This window comes from Schistocerca americana, chromosome 1 (assembly GCF_021461395.2).
Source record: "Schistocerca americana isolate TAMUIC-IGC-003095 chromosome 1, iqSchAmer2.1, whole genome shotgun sequence".
Lineage (NCBI taxonomy): Eukaryota > Metazoa > Arthropoda > Insecta > Orthoptera > Acrididae > Schistocerca > Schistocerca americana.
In genome coordinates, this window is record NC_060119.1 from 739,988,992 (window position 1) to 740,011,960 (window position 22,969).

At 43.5% G+C, this 22,969-nt stretch overlaps 1 protein-coding gene across 1 annotated transcript in view; it reads right to left on the reverse strand.

The window, feature by feature from the left end:
* LOC124593963 (lipopolysaccharide-induced tumor necrosis factor-alpha factor homolog) overlaps positions 1-17,015 on the reverse strand; it is a 44,592-nt gene extending 27,577 nt beyond the window's left edge. The window contains exon 1 of the mRNA XM_047132314.1: positions 16,889-17,015. Within this exon, the coding sequence (XP_046988270.1) occupies positions 16,889-17,015 (127 nt within the window). The remainder of the gene's footprint in view (positions 1-16,888) is intronic.
* Positions 17,016-22,969: the final 5,954 nt, after the last annotated feature.

Sequence of the window (22,969 nt, forward strand, 5' to 3'; positions counted from 1 at the left end):
CCTGGAGGAGCACTTTGGGGACCGATTTCTGGCTCTGGGGTACCCCGAGGGCACTGGCATTGGCCTCGATGGGCAGCCATATTCTCCGGACCTGAACACATACGGCGCCTTTTTGTTTGGCTATATTAAAGAAAAGGTGTACATCAATAACCCTAAAACCATTGCTGAGCTGAAAACAGCCATTTAGGAGGTCATCGACAGCATCGATGTTCTGACACTTCAACGGGTCATGCAGAATTTCGCTCCTCGTCTGCGCCACATCATCGCCAATGATGGCAGGAACATCGAAGATGTCTTAGCCTAAATCCGAATACCTGAAGTGACGTTCACTTGTTGGTTAAAGTGTGTGCACGCCGTAGTATGTAACTAATTTGCGTTTTTTTCATATAGTTCAATAATGGTCACTCTGTATATATTACTACAGGGATTATATATTTTATGGGGTTCCATTTGTTCTAATTTTGATCATGTACAGTAATGGTGATTCCATGGTGGGCATCTGTAGTTTCTGTGATGAGATACATAATGGTTTTCTAGAGCAATAATCGAGAATTATTCCAACTACTCCTCAAATGTTTCTCATCCCAAAGGCAAAATAATTCATCAAGCTTCCTTTGTGCTCATTCACTTGTTGTCTAAAGTCGTAGCGGATGCTATCACGTTGAAGTAAATACGTTCCGCCTTCAGTGGAGTCGTTATTCAGATAAACTGGCATCGGTAGATTGTATGCATACTACAGCAAAGTATAAAGTAGATTTGAACTGCTGAGACACGTGCTGATTCTGAACAGGCTGAGAGCGACAACTGCGACTAGCGCCTTATACAAGTAGGCGCGAGACTATACGTCGTTGCGTTTACTTCTCCATCGCACGCTCCATCACTATAAGGGAAGATGAAGTACAGTTCCAAGTTGTGTTAACAGGCTTAGCTGTACTGGTAATAATAATGTATTATTTAAATGTTTGTTCAAAATCTCCTACATAAAATGAAGAGAAGTTACATTAATATTCATTTATGTGCCACATTTTTGTATACGAAGGATAATATTTTCATGGCACTGATACAGATATCATATCTGCTGCGTACGCAGATTAAATATAAAAAGGCGTAGGAGTCTTTCAAACTCTTTTGGCAGAGTTGCTGTTTTACAGCGTTTAACTAAATGAAGTCAGAAGTTAGTGGACTTCGTGACCTAGAAACTGACTAAATCTTCAGGGAAACACGTCGTTTGAACTGTCTTATGCGCCACATATCGCTAAGACGCCCTACAGTGCAGGTACGAGTAGGATTTCCGAGGAAACTTGAAAGAAACGTTTCAACAAATCAGTCACGGTAGCGCAGTGGGTCGTCCTCTTGGTAGTTTTTTTTTTTTTTTCGATTGATGAATTGGGTTTTAGCGCTAGCTAGTAAGGAGATCCCTTTGTGTTGAAGTTTCCTCTACCCTTGGGCGTAGTGTGTACTGTGGAGCTTGTGTTATTGCGGTTATGAGAGACACAAGTGCCGGCTTGTGGCACCTCGTAGATATACCTTTGTCCATTCTGAAACTAAGGGGTTGCCATTTCCACTGTTCCATCTTAAGAGGCCGGCTTGATGAGAGTGACTTTCCCATGAATACAGGTGTCTTCCAGTTGCTGGTGTAAACAAACTTTTGACACTTCATGGCAGCAAGCAGCTGTTTCAAGAGAAGTGCTATCAGTGGGGAAAGAAAATTACCAGCTGGAACTCTGGCAATCTGTTCGTCAAAGTAATTCGCTGCAAAAGCCTAAATAAATCAAAAGAAAGATATGGAGCTGCTTGGAGCTCCTGACGCCAGGAGTCTAATGGTAGCTCTCCTGGGAGTACGAGATAATTCGTGTGCCTTATCTGATGGAGGTGGTACTTCATAATAATGTTATTTTTCTGAAATTGGGGTTAGTGATCTTTCACTATCAACAAAGCCAATTTTCTGAGACTGTAAGGCTAGAATAATTCCTAAACATGGACACCGAATTCTGCTTAGCCATTTTTCCCATTTGCTAAACGAGTGTTCCAGTTTAGTGAGTGTGCACGTGTCCAGCAGGTAAAGACCGCAAAGCAGTATATGGAATCGTTGGTTAGCCGAAGATGGTATTAACTAACTTTTATTTCTGGCATTCTCACTTACCCTGTTGTGTCCTGACGGAAATTGTCGGTAGAATTTGCAAGGAAACAGATGGAGGCGGTGCACTGAATGTTAGAGTTGTACGTTATCCAACCGACTGCTTTTACTCCGCAGTCTTTCCTAATTTACTGTGAGAGATATAGGGCATTAATAATGGTTTTGGAGCAAGATAGCCCTGTGCTGCGGATCAAAGCCTAACTTTAGATTCTTTGGACGATTATTTGGTTAGGCAGCAGCACAGTGAATTAATCCCGATCCGCCAATAAAAGTTTCCTACTTAACCTTAGCAGCACTATCTCACGTAATTTGTCTTGCACGGCTACGACCGCGAGTCAGACTTCAAGCGATGCACCAGGAACTCCGAGACGGAGGCGTAACTACACACTGAATCGAATCGGTGAGCCACGCGACCTTTACGGCCGCAGGTTCGAATCCTACCTAGGGCATGGATGTGTGTAATGTCCTTAGGTTAGTTAGGTTTAAGTAGTTATAAGTTCTAGAGGACTTATGACCTCAGATGTTAAGTCCCATAGTGCTCAGAGCCATTTGAACCTTTTATTTTATTTATTTGTTTATTTTTTGAATCGGCGAGAAGTGAGCTATATGAGTCGATAGGACGCATTTTGAGGCATTACGGAATAATTAATTTGGTGATTACGGAAAGTATTGTGTGGGGGAGGGTCAGAAACTATACGAACACTAAGGTTCAAATGATTCAAATGGCTCTGAGCACTATGGGACCTAACATCTGAGGTCATCAGTCCCCTAGAACTACTTAAACATAATTAACCTAAGGACATCACACACATCCATGCCTGAGGCAGGATTCGAATAGTCGCGCGGTTCCGTACTGAAGCGCCCAGAACTGCTCGGTCACCGCGGCCGACATGAACACTAAGGTTCCAAATGTAAGTACACGTATGTTGTAGTAACTATACAAATAGATGTAAAGATTTGAAAGAGCATATCGAGCAGGAGGAAGGGATGGTGATCCCCCAACCTACCTACAGAAAAAAGTATTCGTAATCTGAAATCGCATTCTGTGCAGCCAATGACACAAAATTTGAAGGTGCAATCATAGTATTGTTCTTGGGTGAGCAATATGAATGTGTTCAATGACTGTGCCGCTACACAAGAATAAGTTTTATTCGTCACCCTCATTTCTTGCCCAGCTGTGTTGCTTTAATCTGTCGATGGTTTCATTGTAACTACAGAAAGATACTGATACAAGCGTTGATCATAGTTAATTTAGCGAGGATTTTTGTAAGTGGTACACTGTAGGAAAAATGCAACGCTGTCAAAGGCAACATTATTTTATTGACAAGAGATCTTACACGTAATTCATCTTTGTAGAAGTATAAGAGAATAAATTCAGATCAAATGGCACACACGTCTCAATAAGCGGTTTCCAAAAAGTCACATCAGCATACAGTTTACCCCCCTCTGGCGGCAACACAGGCAAGTATTCTCAGGCGTCAATGGCCATAAAGGTGCCGAATGGCATCCTGCGATAGGATGGCCCACGCCTCTTCCCCTTTTGTGCAATTTTGCAATGGTTCTTGCAGGTTATCGAGAACGCTTCCATCTCCCATACGTGTTCAATTGGCAAGAGAGCTGTTGATCTCGCTGCCCATAGTCTTTTGTTCTCCATCACGAAAAGCACAATGCGTTTTATCAGCTGTATTGCGACGTGCATTGGCCTGCTGAAAAGCATTTCACCTTCCTTTGGAAGAAATGACAGTAGTACGGCGATAACAGCCTGTGGAATGTAACGGACACTAGTTGTTTGAACACTGCGGAAACACCATATGTGTCCGCGAGTTGAAACTAATGGCCCGTACACAACGAAGCCTGGAAAGAGACCTGTGTGCCGTGGACTTCGGAGTAGGTGGTTCACCAGGCCTACACTATGCACGTGTACGCCCATCACTCGCATGAAGTCAAAAACTACTCTCAGCACTGATGGCAACAGAACTCCATTCTGTTCTCGAGCTGACTCTTTCATGACACTAGAGTAGCTATGCTTGGTGGTGTCGTGGTGTCAGTGGTAGCCTTGCCAGGGAGCACCTGGTCATAGTCCTGCCGCAAACAGACGGCTTCCAATGGTTCTTGGGTATACAGTAGATGCAACATGTGCCCAGATTTCGTCCCTGGATGATGTACGATCGGACACCGCTGCTCACATAATGAATCGATCTTCACATTTCTCTGGATTGCGTGGACGTGCATAACCTGGTCTACAGATGTGAAAATGTTCCACAGAACACTGATGAAACCAGGAAAGCACCACCGGTACACGTCGCGCAGCATATGCAGGAGTCCGTCGACACGTCCATCCACATGTCTCAGGACGCGCAATGCGACCCCGTTCAAATGATTGGAGTTGTTCAACACGAGTACGTGCTCGTCAACGTGGGGGAGAGGGGGAGCGGGGGGGGGGGGGGGGGAGGGAGGGATAGGCATGGTTGTACCTTAGAAAGAACGTTGCAAACAATGTGTATCTCTAAACTCAGCACAGTTACTGTCTACAGAGTCAAAACAGACATGCCCCCTCAGCGCCATATGGTCGCCGATCATAATAATCATATTGAACAAGTTCCAGCCCCAGGCTAGATATGTTTGGAACGTAAGCCTCGCCTTCAAATCCTGTTTTCCCACCAACTTTCTGTGTTCACTCTGGTTCAGTCCTCGACTCTTTTCCCCCACACTCCTCCACACCTTTCAGCCATCAATCCCTTGGGTTTCCTTTTCGTCGTTTCCTTCGCATCTCCATTTCACGTACCTTCTTGGAAATCCTCTTGCTTTCCATTCTCTTTAAGTGCCCACGCCACCTTAGCCTACGCGTTTCTATCCTGCTCTGCAAGGACTCCTCTTTCATTATTTCCCTTGCCCTTTCATTCCCCATCCTGTCTCTCCTTGTAACTCCTAACTCCTGTCCTACTTAAGAGGAACTTCATTTGATATGCCTGTAATGTAATTATACCTCTTTTCTTCATTGCCCACGTTTCAGATACAGATCCATACTGGGATGTGGTAGTGCCCATACATTATTTCTTTTCTTTTTTGTTACACAACTTTCTTCCAAACCAATCTCCTTACAGTTTGCAGGAATGCTTCTGCCTGTCTGCCACTTTCACTGATCTCTTTCTCATTTCTACTATTTTCCTCTGTCACACTTCCCAAGTAGCTGACACTTTCCACCTTCTTCATTTGTTCACCTCCACTTCATATTATGCTAGATGGCCTATATTTCTTTCTAGTTGTAACCGGGATCTCACATTTGTTTACGTTAAATTTCCTTCTATACTGTCGCAGAGTTTCATCCCGAGCATCCTGGTATTTCTGAATCTCCTCCTCCCTGTTTCCCCAGATCATAAAATTACTACGAAGGTCACTGCGACGCGCGGGATTAGACGAGCGGTCTAGGGCGTTGCATTCATGGACTTTGCGGCTGGTCCCGGCAGAGGTTCGAGCCCTTCCTCGGGCATGAGTGTGTGTGTTTGTCCTTAGGTTAATTTAGGTTAAGTAGTATGTAAGCTTAAGGACTGATGACCTTAGCAGTTAAGTCCCATAAGATTTCACACACATTTGAACATTTTTTGAACAAGGTCACTGCTTTCATTTTCTCGTTTTTTCTGACACACTGGTCTTATCCAATACCACAATGAAGAGCAGAGGTGACAATGCACTACCCTGTTTCATACCATTTATGTGCTGGAACCAATACGTTCTTTCATTTCCCACTTTCACACAACTCAGACTTGCACAGTACATCTCCTCCTCCCTGCTTGTTGTCTCTTTTCCACTTCTTTCTTTTGTAGTGATTTCCAGACCTGTCTTCTACAGACACTATCAGGTGCCTTTTCTGTATCAAGAAAGACCATCACAAGGTATTTCCCTAAACCGTAGTGGCGCTCCTGGAGCTGCCTCACTGCAAACATGTGGTCAAAAGCTGATCATCCAGGTCTGAAGCCATGCCGTTCTTCTCTCAAATTATTCCTGATGTTCAAATTTTGCTGCTCCAAGATCTTTCCGCGTAACTTGGCGCAGTGTGGTATCAGTGTGACTGCCCTGTAATGTCTACGCCGGCCGTTGTGGCCGAGCGGTTCTAGGCGCTTCAGTCCGGAACCGCACGCCTGCTACTGTTGCAGGTTCGAATCCTGCCTCGGGCATGAATGTGTTTGATGTCCTTAGGTTAGTTATGTTTAATTAGTTCTAAGTTCTAGGCGACTGATGACCTCAGATGTTAAATACCATGGTTTTTAGAGCCATTTGAACCATTCGTAATGTCTACAATCCTCCCTGCTCCACTTCTTGAATATAGGGACTATTAGAACTGTCTTCCAATCTTCTGGAGTCTTCTTTTCATGTCACACCACCGTCATCAGGCGATACAGTCACTGTGTCCCAGCCTCCCCTTCGTTCATAGATTGTGCTTTTCCCCCTTTCATGTTGTCCAATGCCATTTACATTTCTTTTCATGTCAGGTCCTCACCCGCCTCCCCTCTCCAAACAGATTACTTCGACCCCCTTTAGTCTATTATCCTGATCTCCAAGTCTAGAGGTCGGATTTAGCAAGTGCTCAAAGTACTTCTTCCACAGTATCATCAGTGTCTGTTTGTTACTAACGTCTTTCCCATTTTATCTCTCATTGCTGCACCCTTTCTCAAGCCTCTCCTCTTACTTTTGACCATTCCATATAGTACTTTCTTACTTCCTCTGGTATCTTCCTCCATCATCTTTGCCCATTCTACCACCCACTTTCTTCTCTCTCAGCCACTATTTTATTTATTTGTTTTTTCTTCTTTATTATTTTTCCCTCCTTTGCTAATTCGCTCCTTTACATGAAGCCACTGTCTGAATGTCTTGTTCTTCCTTCCCACTACCCCCTTGAGTCTTTCGTTTCACCATGGCGTCTCCTTCCACCGTTTTCTACCACTTGTTCTTCCGCATACAGCTACTGCCACTTCCACCTTAGCCCTTTTATACTGTCCTCATTCCTCCTCTCCTGTTTTTTTGTTCATCCTTTGGTAATCTTTCCCTTATAACCTCCTGGTAGTCTCCTTGACTTCCTTTTCCTTCAGTTTCCACACTCGAAGTATCCTTTCCTGAGCCGGCCGGTGTGGCCGTGCGGTTCTAAGCGCGTCAGTTTGGAACCGCGTGACCGCTACGGTCGCAGGTTCGAATCCTGCCTCGGGCATGGATGTGTGTGCTGTCCTTAGGTTAGTTAGGTTTAAGTAGTTCTAAGTTCTAGGGGACTGATGACCTCAGTAGTTAAGTTCCATAGTGCTCAGAGCCATTTGAACCATCCTTTCCTGATTCTTTGTCTTCTTCCATTCCTTCATGATTCTCTTGCTCATCGGAAATAGCTGGTGGTCAATATCCAATGCTTCAGATGGTAGCTAAGATGGTAGCACCTTCCGTTACAGTCTTCTTCGTTTCCCAATCATAGAGCATTTAACCCATCAAAGATTTCTGTGCTAGATTCCTGCTGTACCACGTCACTTCTTGGTTCTCTTTCTTCCGAAACTAGGTGTTACCTATCACTGAACCATTTCCCTTGCAGAATTCCAGCAATCTCTTTCCTTCTCCATTTCTGCTTCCCAATCCTTCTGTTCCCAGAACATTTTCATACCCTTGTGTTCAGTCCCCGCATGTGCATTCAGCTCTCCTAGGACTATTAACTTTTGTCCATTCAACTAGCCCAATTGCGGGGCACGCATCTGAAACACTTCCATACTTCTTCCCTTTGTCATATTCTGATTTTCATTATCCTGTCGCTTATCCTCTGTATCTCTTCTTTTAGACCATCGCTCACAACAAGTCCCACTCCCTTTTGTTTTCCTTCTTGCTTTCCACCCCAATACAATCTGCAACTTTCCCTCAGTCCCCTACAGCTTTCTCCTTTCCATCTTGTCCCTCCCATGCCTAACATACCCAGCATTCTCCTTTCCGTCATATCCACTATCTCCTCTGTCCTTCCTGTCAATGTTCCAATGTTCAAAGTTACAATTCGTAGTCCGTTTGCCTTGCCGGGTCGTTGTCTTTTATATTCATCCTTTCCGTGGCTAGTTCCATTGTTGAAAGCTTTTTTTTTTATCCATTGACGGCAGCTAGGCCTATCACACCTTTGCCTGAGAGCCGTTAGCTGCCACTTTTCGGAGTTCCTACAGGGCGTTCACAGCATAATTCATTCCTGTAGGCCATCCCGTTCTTGGCGGCGTTGCCTGCCTTCCAGGACGTGCACGAAGGGTTGGTCTTTGGATCGTCGGTGAACGAAAAATTGCCATTAACATTACAACTCCACAGTATACATATATTATACCTAGGTGCCACTGAACACTGCCCTTGAAGATGTTGCGCATTTTACTCCAGCAGCGAATTTCCGACGAGGACAATGCCCGTTTGTAGCTTTGTAGCCTCTGTTATACCAAATCAATTTCCAGCAGGGTTTAAATATTAAGACTACAATTGTGTAGAAGAAAAAATATTTACATGTGTCTGCACAGTCAATAATTTTGAATCAGATACGTAGTGTAATTGACTGATCTAGTCCCCTATGCATGGAAAACATTTTGATGTGGAGAAACCAAACTCTGTCAACAAGATATGAGAGATTAGAGAGATGGTCATCACACATCGACAGATTTACCGAAAGACAAACGGTCCTACAGTGTTTCATATGGTGTCCGTATGCTGCTCAGGTATGGCACACAGGTCTCATGTCAGTAAATAGTTGAAGTTTGGCTCACAAGTTACAAACGGCTTGCACATCTGCAAAGGGAGCGGGTAATGAAGGACTAGAAAATTACTATAAAATTTACCTGTAACAGTGTCAGTAACAGAAAGAAAACAATGTGATAGGCGAAATTCTCCGTGTACTCTCTTTATTTAACGTCTAACTGCGTTTTCTACTTTCTCAAACCCAATATTTATGTAGAAAGACTGGAATATGATTACTAGTATTCGGTTGGTAATGTGGAAAACTTCAGATCCACTTTTTATTTTATTTAGGGGAGATTTTTGTACCTAGAGGTTACTGTATCTACGAACGAATGATAGCTTTCGGTGGTACTTCAGTCAGGTGACTGTTTTTAGAATCACATCATTTTGTGCAGTTTTGTTGTTGTTGTTAGATATGAGGTTGTGATTTATGCACCGTCTGTCAACGTTTCGCATTAAATGCCTTTAAGTGCTGTATAATATACTGCAGCTATTTGGAATATATTTGTAAGCTCTTCAGGTAGGGAATTTTATGGTGAGTAAAATGCTATATATTTTTATAAATATTTGGATCTACATCTACATTATACTCCGCAAGCCACCTCATGATGTGAGGGGCAGGGTACTTTCGGTACAATTATCTGATCCCTTCATCCCTGTTCCACTGGAGAATAGTGCGTGGGAAGAATAAGTGTCGCTAAGCCTCTGTACTGGCTCTAATTTCTCGAATTTCCTCCTCGTATGTATGTGGTGGGCAGTAATATATTGTCCGACATTCCCTGAAAAGTTCTGTCCCGAAATTTCAATAGTAAATCTCTCCGTGATGCAAAACGCCTCGCTTGTAACGTCTGCCAGTGGAGTTTGTTTAGCATCTCCGTAACGCTCTCTCGCCAACTAAACGATCCCGTGACGAAACGGACCGCTCTTCGATGAATTTTCTCTATCTCCTCTATCAGTCCTACCTCATAGAGATCCCAAATAGATGAACATTACTCAAGAGTAGGGTGAACAAGCGCCTTATAAGACACTTCTTTCGTGGCATTTACGTTTCCTTAAGATTCTTCCGATGAAGCTGAGTCTGGTGTCTGCTTTTCCCACTATCTGTTTTATGTGGTCATTCCACTTAAGGTCGCTCTGGATAGTTACGCCTAGATATTTTACTGCCGACGCTGTCTCCAGATGTTTGTCATCAGTAGTGTAGCTGTACAGCAGTGGATTTCTTTTCCTATGTATGCCCAATATGTTACATTTATTTATGTTCAGGGTCAACTGTCAGAGCCTGCACTATTCATTAATTCTCTGCAGGTCATTCTGCAAATTCTTACTATCTTCTGGCTTTGCTACTTTTGTATAGACAGCTACATCATCTGCAAATAACCTTATAGAGCATCCGGCGCTTTCTTCTAGATCATTTACATATATTGTGAACAGCAATGGTCTTATCACACTTCCCTGTGGTACTCCGGATATTACCTTTACATCTGTCGATTTTGTTCCGTTAAGAGCGACGTGTTGAGTACTGTGTGCAAGAAAGTATTGAATCCAATCGCAAGTCTGCTCCGATAGTCCGTAAGCTCGTATTTCTTTCATAAACGTCAGTGCGGGACGGTATCAAATGCATTACTGAAATCAAGGAACACGGCATCAGCCTGAGCGCCGTTGTCCACTGCGATGTGGATCTCATATATTTATATTTATATAACATTAGTACAGTTAAGCCATACTTGCTCTGTTGTGTACCGTCGTCTACCTTGAAACAGAAGGCCTTTTACCATAGAACTTGCGATACTTGCAAATGAATTGAGTTTCTTTAACGTCTTAACTGTTTTACCCGTTTTGGAAATGTAAATTTGTGTTATTTTCCAGCAGCTTCTATTTCAAAATGTATTTAATTTGCAGCTGGTTTTGATGATACGCATGCTTAATTTGATTTCACTTACTGATTATTTGTTGGTGTGTAGCAGAGCAATAATGTAAAAAATTCTTCATCGTAATACCGTCACAGTTGCATTTTATTAAGCTGACAACTAGTTTCGAACTACCAAGGTCATTTTCAGGCCAGGCCTATTAAAGCTGCACTGATAGTGCTTGGTTAGACGACATTAGTTCACACATTGGCAATACGCACATGATACATAGTCACATGGAACGTCAGAGCAATCTCACAATGTACATGTGTTAATGAAGTGCAGCTGAACTCGACTAACTAGTCTATATTTATAAAATGTTTTTTCATTCAGATGTAAATACGTGGAGTGTCTGCATAGTTGAACATTATTTATGAGTATTATATTTTTGACATATTTTTTTTAGCTCTTGCTGTTAACAAAAGTTAGTGTTAGATAACGGTCTTTTACCGAAACCAATCGCAAAATAAAGCATTAGTCGAACAACTGCATAAGGTGTTACATGATGTTATTTCCACTAAAGCTATCAGCTTATAACCCAACTTGAAACTCGCGCTGCGTGTCTGTCTTCATAACAAAAAATTCACATTTGCCTTAGTTGGCTTCGTCAACTCACATCCAGACTCTCACCTTCAATCCAACATAGACCTCTCGCTGTGCTTCAGATCAGACTGTCATCACTAAATCGATCTGAAATTCTCAGTTGTGTAAATACTCTACAAATGGACAACAAAACACCAATATGTGGCACAAGTGGAATGTAAAGGGTAGGCTGTCCACACGTAACGTCCTAATCGCTTACAGAATACCGAAGTTAGCGATTTAATATTCGTGCTAGGAATTCTGCAAACCGTTCTACACAGGTGGCCCGTGTGCTTGAACGTCACGCAGGTCGCATTAAAGAAAACGGTTCGTTTCAGTTCTCATGGCTGGGTTTCACAGTCACGTAACACTTTTTGGAAGACACTATAATCGCCAGTGACTGTTGAGGTTATGAATTTTCACTACTGAAATTTCTGTTCAAGGCGATTATCAAGTGGTATCCTGCAAAATATTCTGTTTTCAGACATGCCAACCTTTAAAAATGTTCCGACATCTGCACATGTCATCGTTGTATCTGGGCCTTTTAACAATGTTACCATCTATAAGGTAAATCCCAACAAACCACTGTTCTTGTACAACATTTAGGTGAATACCGTTGCAGTTGTCGCGTCAAAGAAGGCCGCAACCGTTAGGGAAAGCTCTTGTACAAAACTGGCTGGGTCGCGCGGGATTAGCCGAGCGGTCTTAGGCGCTGCAGTCATAGACTGTGTGGCTGGTCCCGGCGGAGGTTCGAGTCCTCCCTCGGGCATGGGTGTGTGCGTTTGTCCTTAGGATAATTTAGGTTAAGTAGTGTGTAAGCTTAGGGACTGATGACCTTAGCAGTTAAGTCCCATAAGATTTCACACACATTTGAACTTTTTTTTTTAAAACTGGCTGGTCGGAAGTGCCACGAATCCGCGGCGATAATGCCCATTTGCGCTCAACGGAATGGGCGGATAACTAGAAACTAAGAAACGTCTGAATGTTAGTAATTCGTATTCTCCGGCGTAAAGGTATCATCTGGTTAGCAGCTGATAAGTCGGTGTCACACATTGTCTTCCACTGGGTGTCTCAAAGATGACACATGACACGGAGACTCAATGCAAAGATGCACCATGTACAGGTGCAGAGAGTGGACTGCCCTTAGCAAAGTTTAGCAGTAACAAGTACTCTTGCTGCCTTTTCAGCATGCTGAATGCTCCCCTTAGAAATAGTGAGAGCACAATGTAATGACGCCTGTACAGATTGGTTCATTGATAGTGACTGGGCCAAATATCTCACGAAATAAGCATCAAACGAAAAAACTACAAAGAACGAAACTCGTCTAGCTTGAAGGGGGAAACCAGATGGCGCTATGGTTGGCCCGCTAGATGGCGCTGCCATAGGTCAAACGGATATCAACTGCGTTTTTTTTTTTAAATAGGAACCCACATTTTTTATTACATATTCGTGTAGTACGTAAAGAAATGTGAATGTTTTAGTTCGACCACTTTTTTCGCTTTGTGATAGATGGCGCTGTAATAGTCACGAACCTAGAAGTACGTGGTATCACGTAACATTCCGCCAGTGTGGACGGTATTTGCTTCGTGATACATTACCCGTGTTAAAATGGATCGTTTACCAATTGCTGAAAAGGTCGATTTCTTGATGATGTATGGCTATTGTGATCAAAATGCCCAACGGGCGTGTGCTATGTATGGTGCTCGGTATCCTGGACGACATCATTCAAATGTCCGGACCGTTCTCTGGATAGTTACGTTAGGAAGTGTTCAGCCACATGTGAAACGTCAACAACGACCTGCAACAAGTGACGATGCCCACGTAGGTGTTTTAGCTGCAGTCGCGGCTAACCCGCACATCAGTAGCAGACAAATTGTGCGAGAATCGGGAATCTCAAAACCGTCGGTGTTTCGAATGCTGCATCATCATCGATTGCACCCGTACCATGTGTCTATGCACCAAGAATTCCATGACAACGGCTTTGAACGTCGTGTACGGTTCTGCTACTGGGCACAAGAAAAATTACGGGACGATGACAGATTTTTTGCACGCGTTCTATTTAGCAACGAAGCGTCATTCACCAACAGCAGTAACGTAAACCGGCGTAATATGCACTATTGGGCAACGGAAAATCCATGACGGCTGTGACAAGTGGAATATCAGCGACCTTGGCGGGTTAATGTATGGTGCGGCATTAAGGGAGGAAGGATAATTGGCCCCCATTTTATCGATGGCAATCTAAATGGTGCAATGTATGCTGATTTCCTACGTAATGTACTAACGATGTTACTACAAGATGTTTCACTGCGTGACAGAATGGCAATGTACTTCCAACATGATGGATGTCCGGCACATAGCTTGCATACGGTTGAAGGGGTATTGAATAGCATATTTCATGACAGGTGGATTGGTCGTCGAAGCACCATACCATAGCCTGCACATTCGCAGGATATGACGTCCCCGGATTTCTTTCTGTGGGGATAGTTGAAGGATATTTGCTATCGTGATCCATCAACAACGCCTGACAACATGCGTCAGCGCATTGTCAATGCATGTGCGAACATTACGGAAGGCGAACTACTCGCTGTTGAGAGGAATGTCGTTACACGTATTGCCAAATGCATTGAGGTTGACGCACATCATTTTGAGTATTTATTGCATTAATGTGGTATTTACAGGTAATCACGCTGTAACAGCATGTGTTCTCAGAAATGCTAAGTTTACAAAGGTACATGTATCACATTGGAAAAACCGAAATAAAATGTGCAAACATACCTACTTTCTATATTTTAATTTAAAAAACCTACCTGTTACCAAACGTTCGGCTAAAATTGTGAGCCATATGATTGTGACTATTACGGCGCCATCTATCACAAAGCGAAAAAAGTGGTCCAACTAAAACATTCACATTTCTTTACATACTACACGAATATATAATAAAAGTGGGGTTTTTATTTTAAAAAATGCAGTTGATATCCGTTTGACCTATGGCAGCGCCATCTAGCGGGCCAACCATAGCGCCATCTGGTTTCCCCCTTCAAGCTAGACGAGATTCGTTCTTTGTAGTTTTTTCGTTTTATGCTTATTTCGTGAGATATTTGGCTCGGTCACGATCAATGGACCACCCTGTATACTTATACACAAACACGTTGCGTGGAAAATGCTTATGAACATGGAGAGGGTCGTCAAATTGGGAAATTCATTTACCGTTATCGATGTACATAATATCTAATGGAAAAGCCAAGCGATAAAAATTATGCTTACATCAGCAAATATTCGATTAGTATTTTGGTTTATTCATTTTATAAAGGAATCAAACTATCGTATCCTTGGAACAATCATCAGCTGTCAGGCAATGTTAAACTTCAAGTCCGACTACATTTTGTCCTGTCCTTCCCTTCGCTTCGACTGATTTATAGTCTGCGCCTTTTAATCCCCACAAGAAAGAATGCTAATGGGTGGGGTTCCCCCCGGGGGTTCCCCCCCCCCCTCTCCCCAGGGCTCCCTTTTTTCCTCTTCCCTCCTTCTCCCAGAGCGGATTTTCCTCCTTCCCCCCCCCCCCCTGTGACCCTGCACCCCATACTTTCCTCTCCTTCCCACATCCCTCCCTACCTGGCCCTCTTCAGCGCGCCCCCCGCTCATCTCCGCCATCTCTTCCCCTCCCTCCCTTCTTCCAGTCTCCCTCATCTCCTTGTGCCTGGAAGATCCTCTGTTTTGATCATCGTCAGTGTGCCACATCAGTGTTGTGTTTAGTGCTGTTTCTCCTGTGCGTCAAGAGGTGTGATTTTAATTGTGTACTTTCAAAAATAGCTCTGAGCACTATGGGACTCAACTTCTGCGGTCATCAGTCCCCTAGAACTTAGAACTACTTAAACCTAACTAACCTAAGGACATCACACACATCCATGCCCGAGGCAGGATTCGAACCTGCGACCGTAGCAGTCCCGCGGTTCCGGACTGTGCGCCTAGAACCACTAGACCACCGTGGCCGGCAATTGTGTACTGCCTTGAGGCTCGCCGTCAGTGTTTGTTATGTGCTACACCATCCGTCGATACCTTTCATGCTCCAGTCATACTGTGCCTTGCGTTCTTTTAATTGTCGCAGTGTGTGGCTTTTTGTGTGTGCTACTTTTAAACAGTTTTAACAGTTTTTTAATCTCCATTTTATGGTCACCCCCGTTTTTTGTCTATTGCCTTCCATGATGTTCCCCTTTTTTATATCTATGTCCACCATATTCTCTCCTTTGTTCTTTTTAAATGTCTTCTATTGTTTGTTCTATGTCTTTCGGCTGAAGAGCAGCTTTTGTTGGAGTGAGTGACCGTCGACCCTCCACGCTCATATAACTGCTCTGGAGTTACACGAGTGTCGAGTGTCGACGGAACTCATCTAGGAGTGCCCATCCACTGCTTTGGAGTCTGAAGATGACTCTTTCACAGAGCCGAAACCGGTCACTCACTCCAAAAAAAATGTTTTAACATGACTGCGATCAAGACTGTTTTAAATTTTAATTTTATCAAATTTTAAGATCGCTGACTATGTTTTCAAAAAATTTTTGGTAGAGTTGCTTGAAGAACACACTGAACACTGAAGACTCTGACAGACTTCAGGCACAGTTCGAAATGTTGCGAATCATTACGACTGGTGCAATGTATTCTCTACTGAAAGAAGACTTCATCCTGAACGTGCTAGGGCTGACGAAATGTTTTATGAAGTTATCCGATAGCTCATTCTGAGTATGACAGTTTATCATCAGCTCCTCTAAGAGGTCATTCAAGGATTTAAGAAGACTTAAAAACCACCTCATATTGAGAAATGCTCTACTCCTCCATGTTAAAGACAGGGCTGGAAAAATAATTCTTATGGATCACATGAAAGGATTTGTTCCAGAACTGTGGAAATGAAGAATAAAAAACATTCGCAAATTATTTGTAAAATTATTGGAGTCTAAAAAGAAACTAAACAAATGCCCCCTTCTTTTTCAAAGTTACTATGTTTCTCTTTTTTCCTTAACATGTGATGCACAGTGGTTGCAACATAGCAATAATAATTAGAGGCTAATCTGTGGCCGATTGCTATGGCAGCCTACACTGAACCTGAACCACTGGTCGTAAATGGACTTATGGCAAAGTTAGACTAATTTCTTCCCAGCTAAATGATATCTTCTTCCACATTCAAAGAACGAAATTGTTTACAGAAAGCAGAAACTATAAAACTGGGCCCATATTTAGGAATTTCGGTATTAATGAATTATTTCTGTTTGTAGCACAATAGAGGCACTGACTGCCTAACACACCACCCCACACTATAGGTGCACAAGTTGTTTAACGGTTTAGCTGTATGGTGTATACTAAATTCACATTACAGGAAATCAGTGAATTATTTCATTTGCCCCCCCCCCCCCCCCATTCCCAGCACACACACACACACACACACACACACACACACACACACACACACACACACACACACCTATACAGATAATGAAAATTAGTTGGCACACCGATGTGACCCGAGGTCTTACGAAGCTGTACTTACACGCTGTGGTAAACACAACAGCTGTGTGTGGTGACGAACTGGAGGGGCCACCAACCCCGTAGGCAGGCGGCAGAGCCCCGTGTAACGGCTGCGGCTGCGGCTTGTGGTCTTCTGCCGATGAATACATCCTTTAACACACAAAGATATATCAACATGGCATTCATTGCAGCAACAGAACACGCCCAGTACAGGAACAATCTCAATCCAGTACTCTTAAACTGCCACTGAGCTAGACAATCGTTTTCACGTCGTTTAGCATGCCATCGAGGGCTATGTGGAAAAGTCTCGATACATACGAAATTTTGTTTCACTATGTTGGTCATATATTTCAGCGAGACAGATACAGCACACTACACGTGTCTATATCCACACAAACACACACACCATCACGCACGCTAGGCTATCTTGGACATAGTGACGCAGAATTAAATTAAAAATAGTTTCTATTCCCCCAGGTCAGATCGAGATTTTCGGGAGATTTCACTTGGTCGTTGGGCAAATACCGGAAATGGAAATTCTCTCCCAAATATTTCCAATTGTGACTCTCTCTGCCCATCTACGAGATGCCTGGTATTTGGTTGAAAAATCAATAACTGTAGTAGGAATTACTCGGACAGCCTGCTTACCTGGAGAATATACATATACACAAGAATAAGATTAGGTATGTTGCTCGGTTGCGAAGGTAAAGTAATGGGAGGCTGAATTCAAAAATCTTAGTTCTTCTCATAGGGCAGCTGGGAACTACGACCACAGATGAAAACACCGAGAAAGAGTACAAAATGTTACTGAACGGTCAGTGGCTGCAATGCACGAAATTGTTAAATACATAAACGTAAAAGAAAAAGACGCAATCTAACATTTCACATTAAAAATTACGAATGAGAAATCTTTGTGCAAGGTGGGTACCAAGTTTGTTAAACCTCTATCAAAAGCAATAGCGGAAAAAAAGATTCCTATTAATGCCTGGATCGTTTTAAATTTGTTGGTATTCGACTATCGACGATTTGCGAGTAGGTTTATAATGCTCATCACTCGTGGGCGTAACACATTACGACAAAAATGAAACCGTAATCAAAACATTCCACGAAAGAACGTGGTTGCTGCACTAAATAAGGTGAATCAATTTTGAGCGCAAAGATTTTTCTTATATTTTAACTTGCCAGTGGTGAAACAACAGCTGGCGAATCCTCCGGTGTAGAAAAAGAGAACTTACATCTGGATTGCAAAACGAAAACCAATGATATTTCATTCATAGTAGTACACACAGAGGAGCTTCCAAAACAGTAAAACAGAGATATGAAGCGCTAGTTGATGATACATCCATCCTAATCAACAATTTGTCACTCTTTGATATTTACGTATTGCCATGCGTAATGGAATTTGAGACAATGAAATGTTTGTATCAAGGCGCACCCACATATCCCAAGTTCTCTTTCTGCGAACATTGATCTGCTAGAGATGAGCTTAGTGTATAATGATTATAGATTAGTATTTAGCGATACTTAAACGTATTCGTTGTGACATCACAGTCACATGTTGCTAAGTGATATTGTTTCATGTTGTTTTACTACTTCTACGTTACTATTTTATTGAGAGTACTGGACATGTGAGCCTGCAAGACTTTGCGTTTTTCTCACTGGCAAGGTGCGCTAACGGTGTGGTCTCAGGTTGCTCTTTGTCGACAGAGAGCACTCAGTGAATCTTATTAGGAGAGACGAGACTACCAGGAAGATGGGCAGTTTGTGCGGAAGTGGAGCCGCGGCCTGCCTCGTGCATTTGTGGGCAGAGATAATACATGTCCTTACTGAGGACAGAAGACGCTTTGCTGCCACTGTCGTCCCCAAAAAATTAATTGAGCAGGACATTTTTGCCTTTTCTGCACGAACATCAATGGTTAAGACGTCCCAAAACTGCCCACCCAGGGTGAAAAAGTCGTCTGCTTTTGTTTTCAAAAGGTTTGTTTATTCAATCGAATGTTTCACGCCCACTTTTCTTGGAGCGAAGAAGCTGACCAACAGAGGAGACACTGCGTCGGGCCAGTACGAAACTTGTATTTGTTGAAGCGCACTTCGTAAGCCAAGAGCGGGAAGTTTCTGCTGCATTCCACTGTTTTCTTCTTTCGCGAAATAAGCGCTGTTATCATCTTTTACACTAGCAAGAGTATTGAGTCGTCCCTCCACACGTTTTTGAAGTAGGAATTGAGGTCGAAGATAGACGATTAGCGACCATTCATCTCCTGGTCGCCATGCTACTGCGTTTCCCACCCGACATCTGGTATTAATGGGCACACGCTTTGCTATTTTTGGAGAAAGTGTATCATTCTGCAGCAGTGCAGTCCATATTCTGACCAGTCAGCTACTTAACTGTTCTGACACATAACTTGAGTTGCCTATTTGATTATACACTGACGGAAAAAAAATCAGAAACAACACGAAGGAGATATTCGAAATAAACGGAAGTTGGTAGGCGTGTCTGTACATCTGAAAGATGACGTGTATTCAAATTTCACGCTATTCGCATAGAAGTGCCGCTAGTAGTGCCATTGTAAGGATGCAAATCGCATTTGCTTTAAATAAACGCTGTAACGGCCATGAGCGTTACGTACCGTTCGGACTGGTGACTTGATGTCGGTCAAGAATGCCTTTAAGGCGACAAAGATGCCATTCTCAACACCTCAGTTTGAACGAAGTCGTGTAGTAGGGCTACGAGGGGATGGATGTTCCTTCTGCGATACTGCAGGAATGTAGCCACTGTACATGATTGGTGGCAGCGATGGACATGGGAATATACGGTTACAAGGAGACTGGGCTCCAGACGGCCAAGTGACACTGCCGAGAGGGAAAACCATCATATTGAAATGGTTCAAATGGCTCTGAGCACTATGGGACTTAACATCTGTGGTCATCAGTCCCCTAGACTTAGAACTACTTAAACCTAACTAACCTAAGGATATCACACGCATCCATCCCCGAGGCAGGATTCGAACCTGCGACCGTAGCAGCAGCGCGTTTCCGGACTGAAGCGCCTAGAACTGCTCGGCCACAGCGGCCTGCTCGTCGTATTCAGCGTATGTCTCTGGCGCATAGTACTGCTTCTGCGTCAACAATTACAGCAGCAGTTGGCACCACAGTGACACAATGAACTGTTACAAATCGGTTACTTCAAGGCCAGCTCCGAGCCAAATGCCCTGTAGCTTGCATTCGTCTGACACAAAATCACCGCCATTTGCGGCTTCAAAGGTGTCAAATGAGAGCTCATTGAAGGGCAGGCTGAAGGTCTGTTGTATTTTCTGATGAAAGTGCGTTATACCTCGGTGCCAGTCACGGCCGTTTGTTAGTAGGAGGCCAGTGCAGGGCCTATAACTAACCTGTCTGCGTGCTAGACACACTGGACCTATGGCGGGAGCTATGGTCTAGGGTGAGATTTCGTATGACAGCAGGAGCACTCTCGTAGTTATCCCTCGCACCCTGACTGCAAATTTGTACGTCACTCTGGTCATTCGACCTACTGTTCTGCATTTCACGAACATGTTTCCTGGGGGTGTTTTCCACTAGGATATCGCTCGACCACATACAAACTCTCATTTTAAAGCGTCGGCATGCTGCCTTGGCTGCTCGATTACCAGATCTCTCTCCTTTCGAGCATACATGGTACATCATCGGACGACAAATCCAACGTCGTCCACAACCAGTGTTAACCGTCTTTGTATTGACTGACAAAGTGCAACAGAAATGGAGCTCCATTCCACAACCTGACATCCAGTACCTGTACAACACGTTTGCATGCTTGCATTGAACATTCTGGCAATGATTATTAACTTCCCAGCATTTCACATTTGCAATGCTCTTACATTACCTTGGCCGGCCGGAGTGTCCGAGCGGTTCTAGGCGCTACAGTCTGGAACCGCGCGACGGCTACGGTCGCAGGTTCGAATCCTGCCTCGGGCATGGATGTGTGTAATGTCCTTAGGTTTGTTAGGTTTAAGTAGTGCTAAGTTCTAGGGGACTGATGACCTCAGCAGTTAAGTCCCATAGTGCTCAGAGCCATTTGAACCATTTTTTTATTACATTACCCAGTAATCTTGCAATGTTAGTCACTTAAGTATGTTGCCTGGAAGAGTGCATTTCAGAAATTTATTTACTCTAAGTTAATTATCTTTCGGTGTTGGTATCTTTTTCCGTCAGTGAGTATTGTGACTGTTTCAAGTATTTCTGTATTCGCGAGCTACTCAGATAATTGCGTCTTATGACTGCTACAGAAGCAGACAGGCTGCAGACAGACGCGAGGAAATTCTCAGGAAGCAGGCAGAGTAGATGTCGTCCCTGTCCCTTGGGCTTGAGCAGGACACAAACGAACTGCTCGCGCGCAACTTTTGTTGACGCCGAGTTGACCAGCGCATTACAGGTATTGACACACACAGGAGCTTTGGCGAACTTAAGTAACAGATGTGGCTGCCCGTTCGAAGAAACGCAGCTATGCGCAACGACATAATGTAATTGAGTTGCATCTCAGAGAAAAAAATTTCCACTGTTAAATCTGCATATTATACCATCATAAAGACAATCCATTTTTGTGAACAAAAATTTTATGCACACACACAATTATATTTTGAAAAAATCTTAGGAACCAGATGTAATGTAAATAATTTTCCATAATCATTTATTTTGCATTGTATACACTTTGCAGACGCCACCATTTGACCATGCAAGAGATACAGTTTTTTTCAGTAACTGTAAAATTTTACCATGAGTGAGAAGGATGAACTCTGTCGTAAGTTTGTAAGTAGTGGGTTACGGTGTGGGATTTATTCAAAGCATTTTCTTTGGGAGGTAATGCAGTGGGGAAGCCAGTGGCCATTTTAGTGAGATCCTCTCCTGGGAATGCAGAATCTGTAGTAGAAATAAGTTGATAGAGGAGAAGCAGCGTAAGATCTGTGCCCTTCAGGTGCAGTTACAACGCTCAAAGGAGGAACTAGAGAGGTTGAGGAGGGTGAAGGGTGGTGGGGAATGGGAACTGGTAGTTGGCAAGAAGGCAGCTAGGAAGAGGAGGTATTCAGACAGTTTTACTTTACGTATATGCAATATATTTGTCCAACTGTCAGAGTTGAGTGGAGAGTAGCCTCGTGTAGCTGTAGATGCAGGGAACACGCAGCAGTCCTCAGCAGTTAGGAGGCCTAGGTCAGTTGCAAAGTTTAACAGAAAGAAGGTTCTGCTGCTAGGTAGTTCTGATGGTAGATGTGTGGGCCAGCAGTTGCAGGAAGTGTTGGGGAGCGAGTACCAGGTCTCCAGCATTGTGAAGCTTAAGTACAGGGTTTGCTCAAGTGACTGACAGCATAGGGGAGTTATGGAGGAATTTTACGAAGGAGGATCAGGCAGTGATAGTGGGTGGAGCAGGGAAAAATCTTGATAGGGACGGGGAATATGATGCAGGTGGTGACCTCGTAAAGATAGGTGCTCAAACTGGTGGCACTAATGTGCATTTCGTGCATCTGTTTCAGCGTCATGATCAGCCTCACCTTAATGCGGCTGTTAGGCGCGTTAACATGGGGCTGGAGAGGGCGTTCATGACAGAGGGCATGGGTCACATCTCAGTGGTGCCAGTTGGGTCCAGCAGTAGATTGGCTTTCACTTGGTGTGGCCTGCACCTCAATAGGTATGGAAAGGGGAGGCTGGCTAAGTTCATAGGTGACAGTGTAGTGGGTGGTGGTGGTGGTGGTGGTGGTGGTAGTGAGGATCACTCATGGAAAAATTCCTGTAGTAGTTGGAGTTAGAGCTGCACTTTTTTTTAGAGTGAAGTCAGCTGACAGATATACCTGCTTAAAGGAAGTCCCTCTAACTAAGGGATCACCTTTCGAGGATGTAATGTTTCCCAGAAGAGAAGGAGTTAGCATATTTCATCAAAATATAAGAGGTATTAGAGATAAAGTTAGTGAACTGCTTATAGATGTTGACTATGAAATTATTTGTATATCAGAGCACCACTTAAATAATTGGACAATTCAGAGGCTTAATTTACCAGGATAAAGATGAGATGGCTGTTTCTCAAGGAGTTCCTTGTGGAGTGGGGGAGTGGCTATGTACG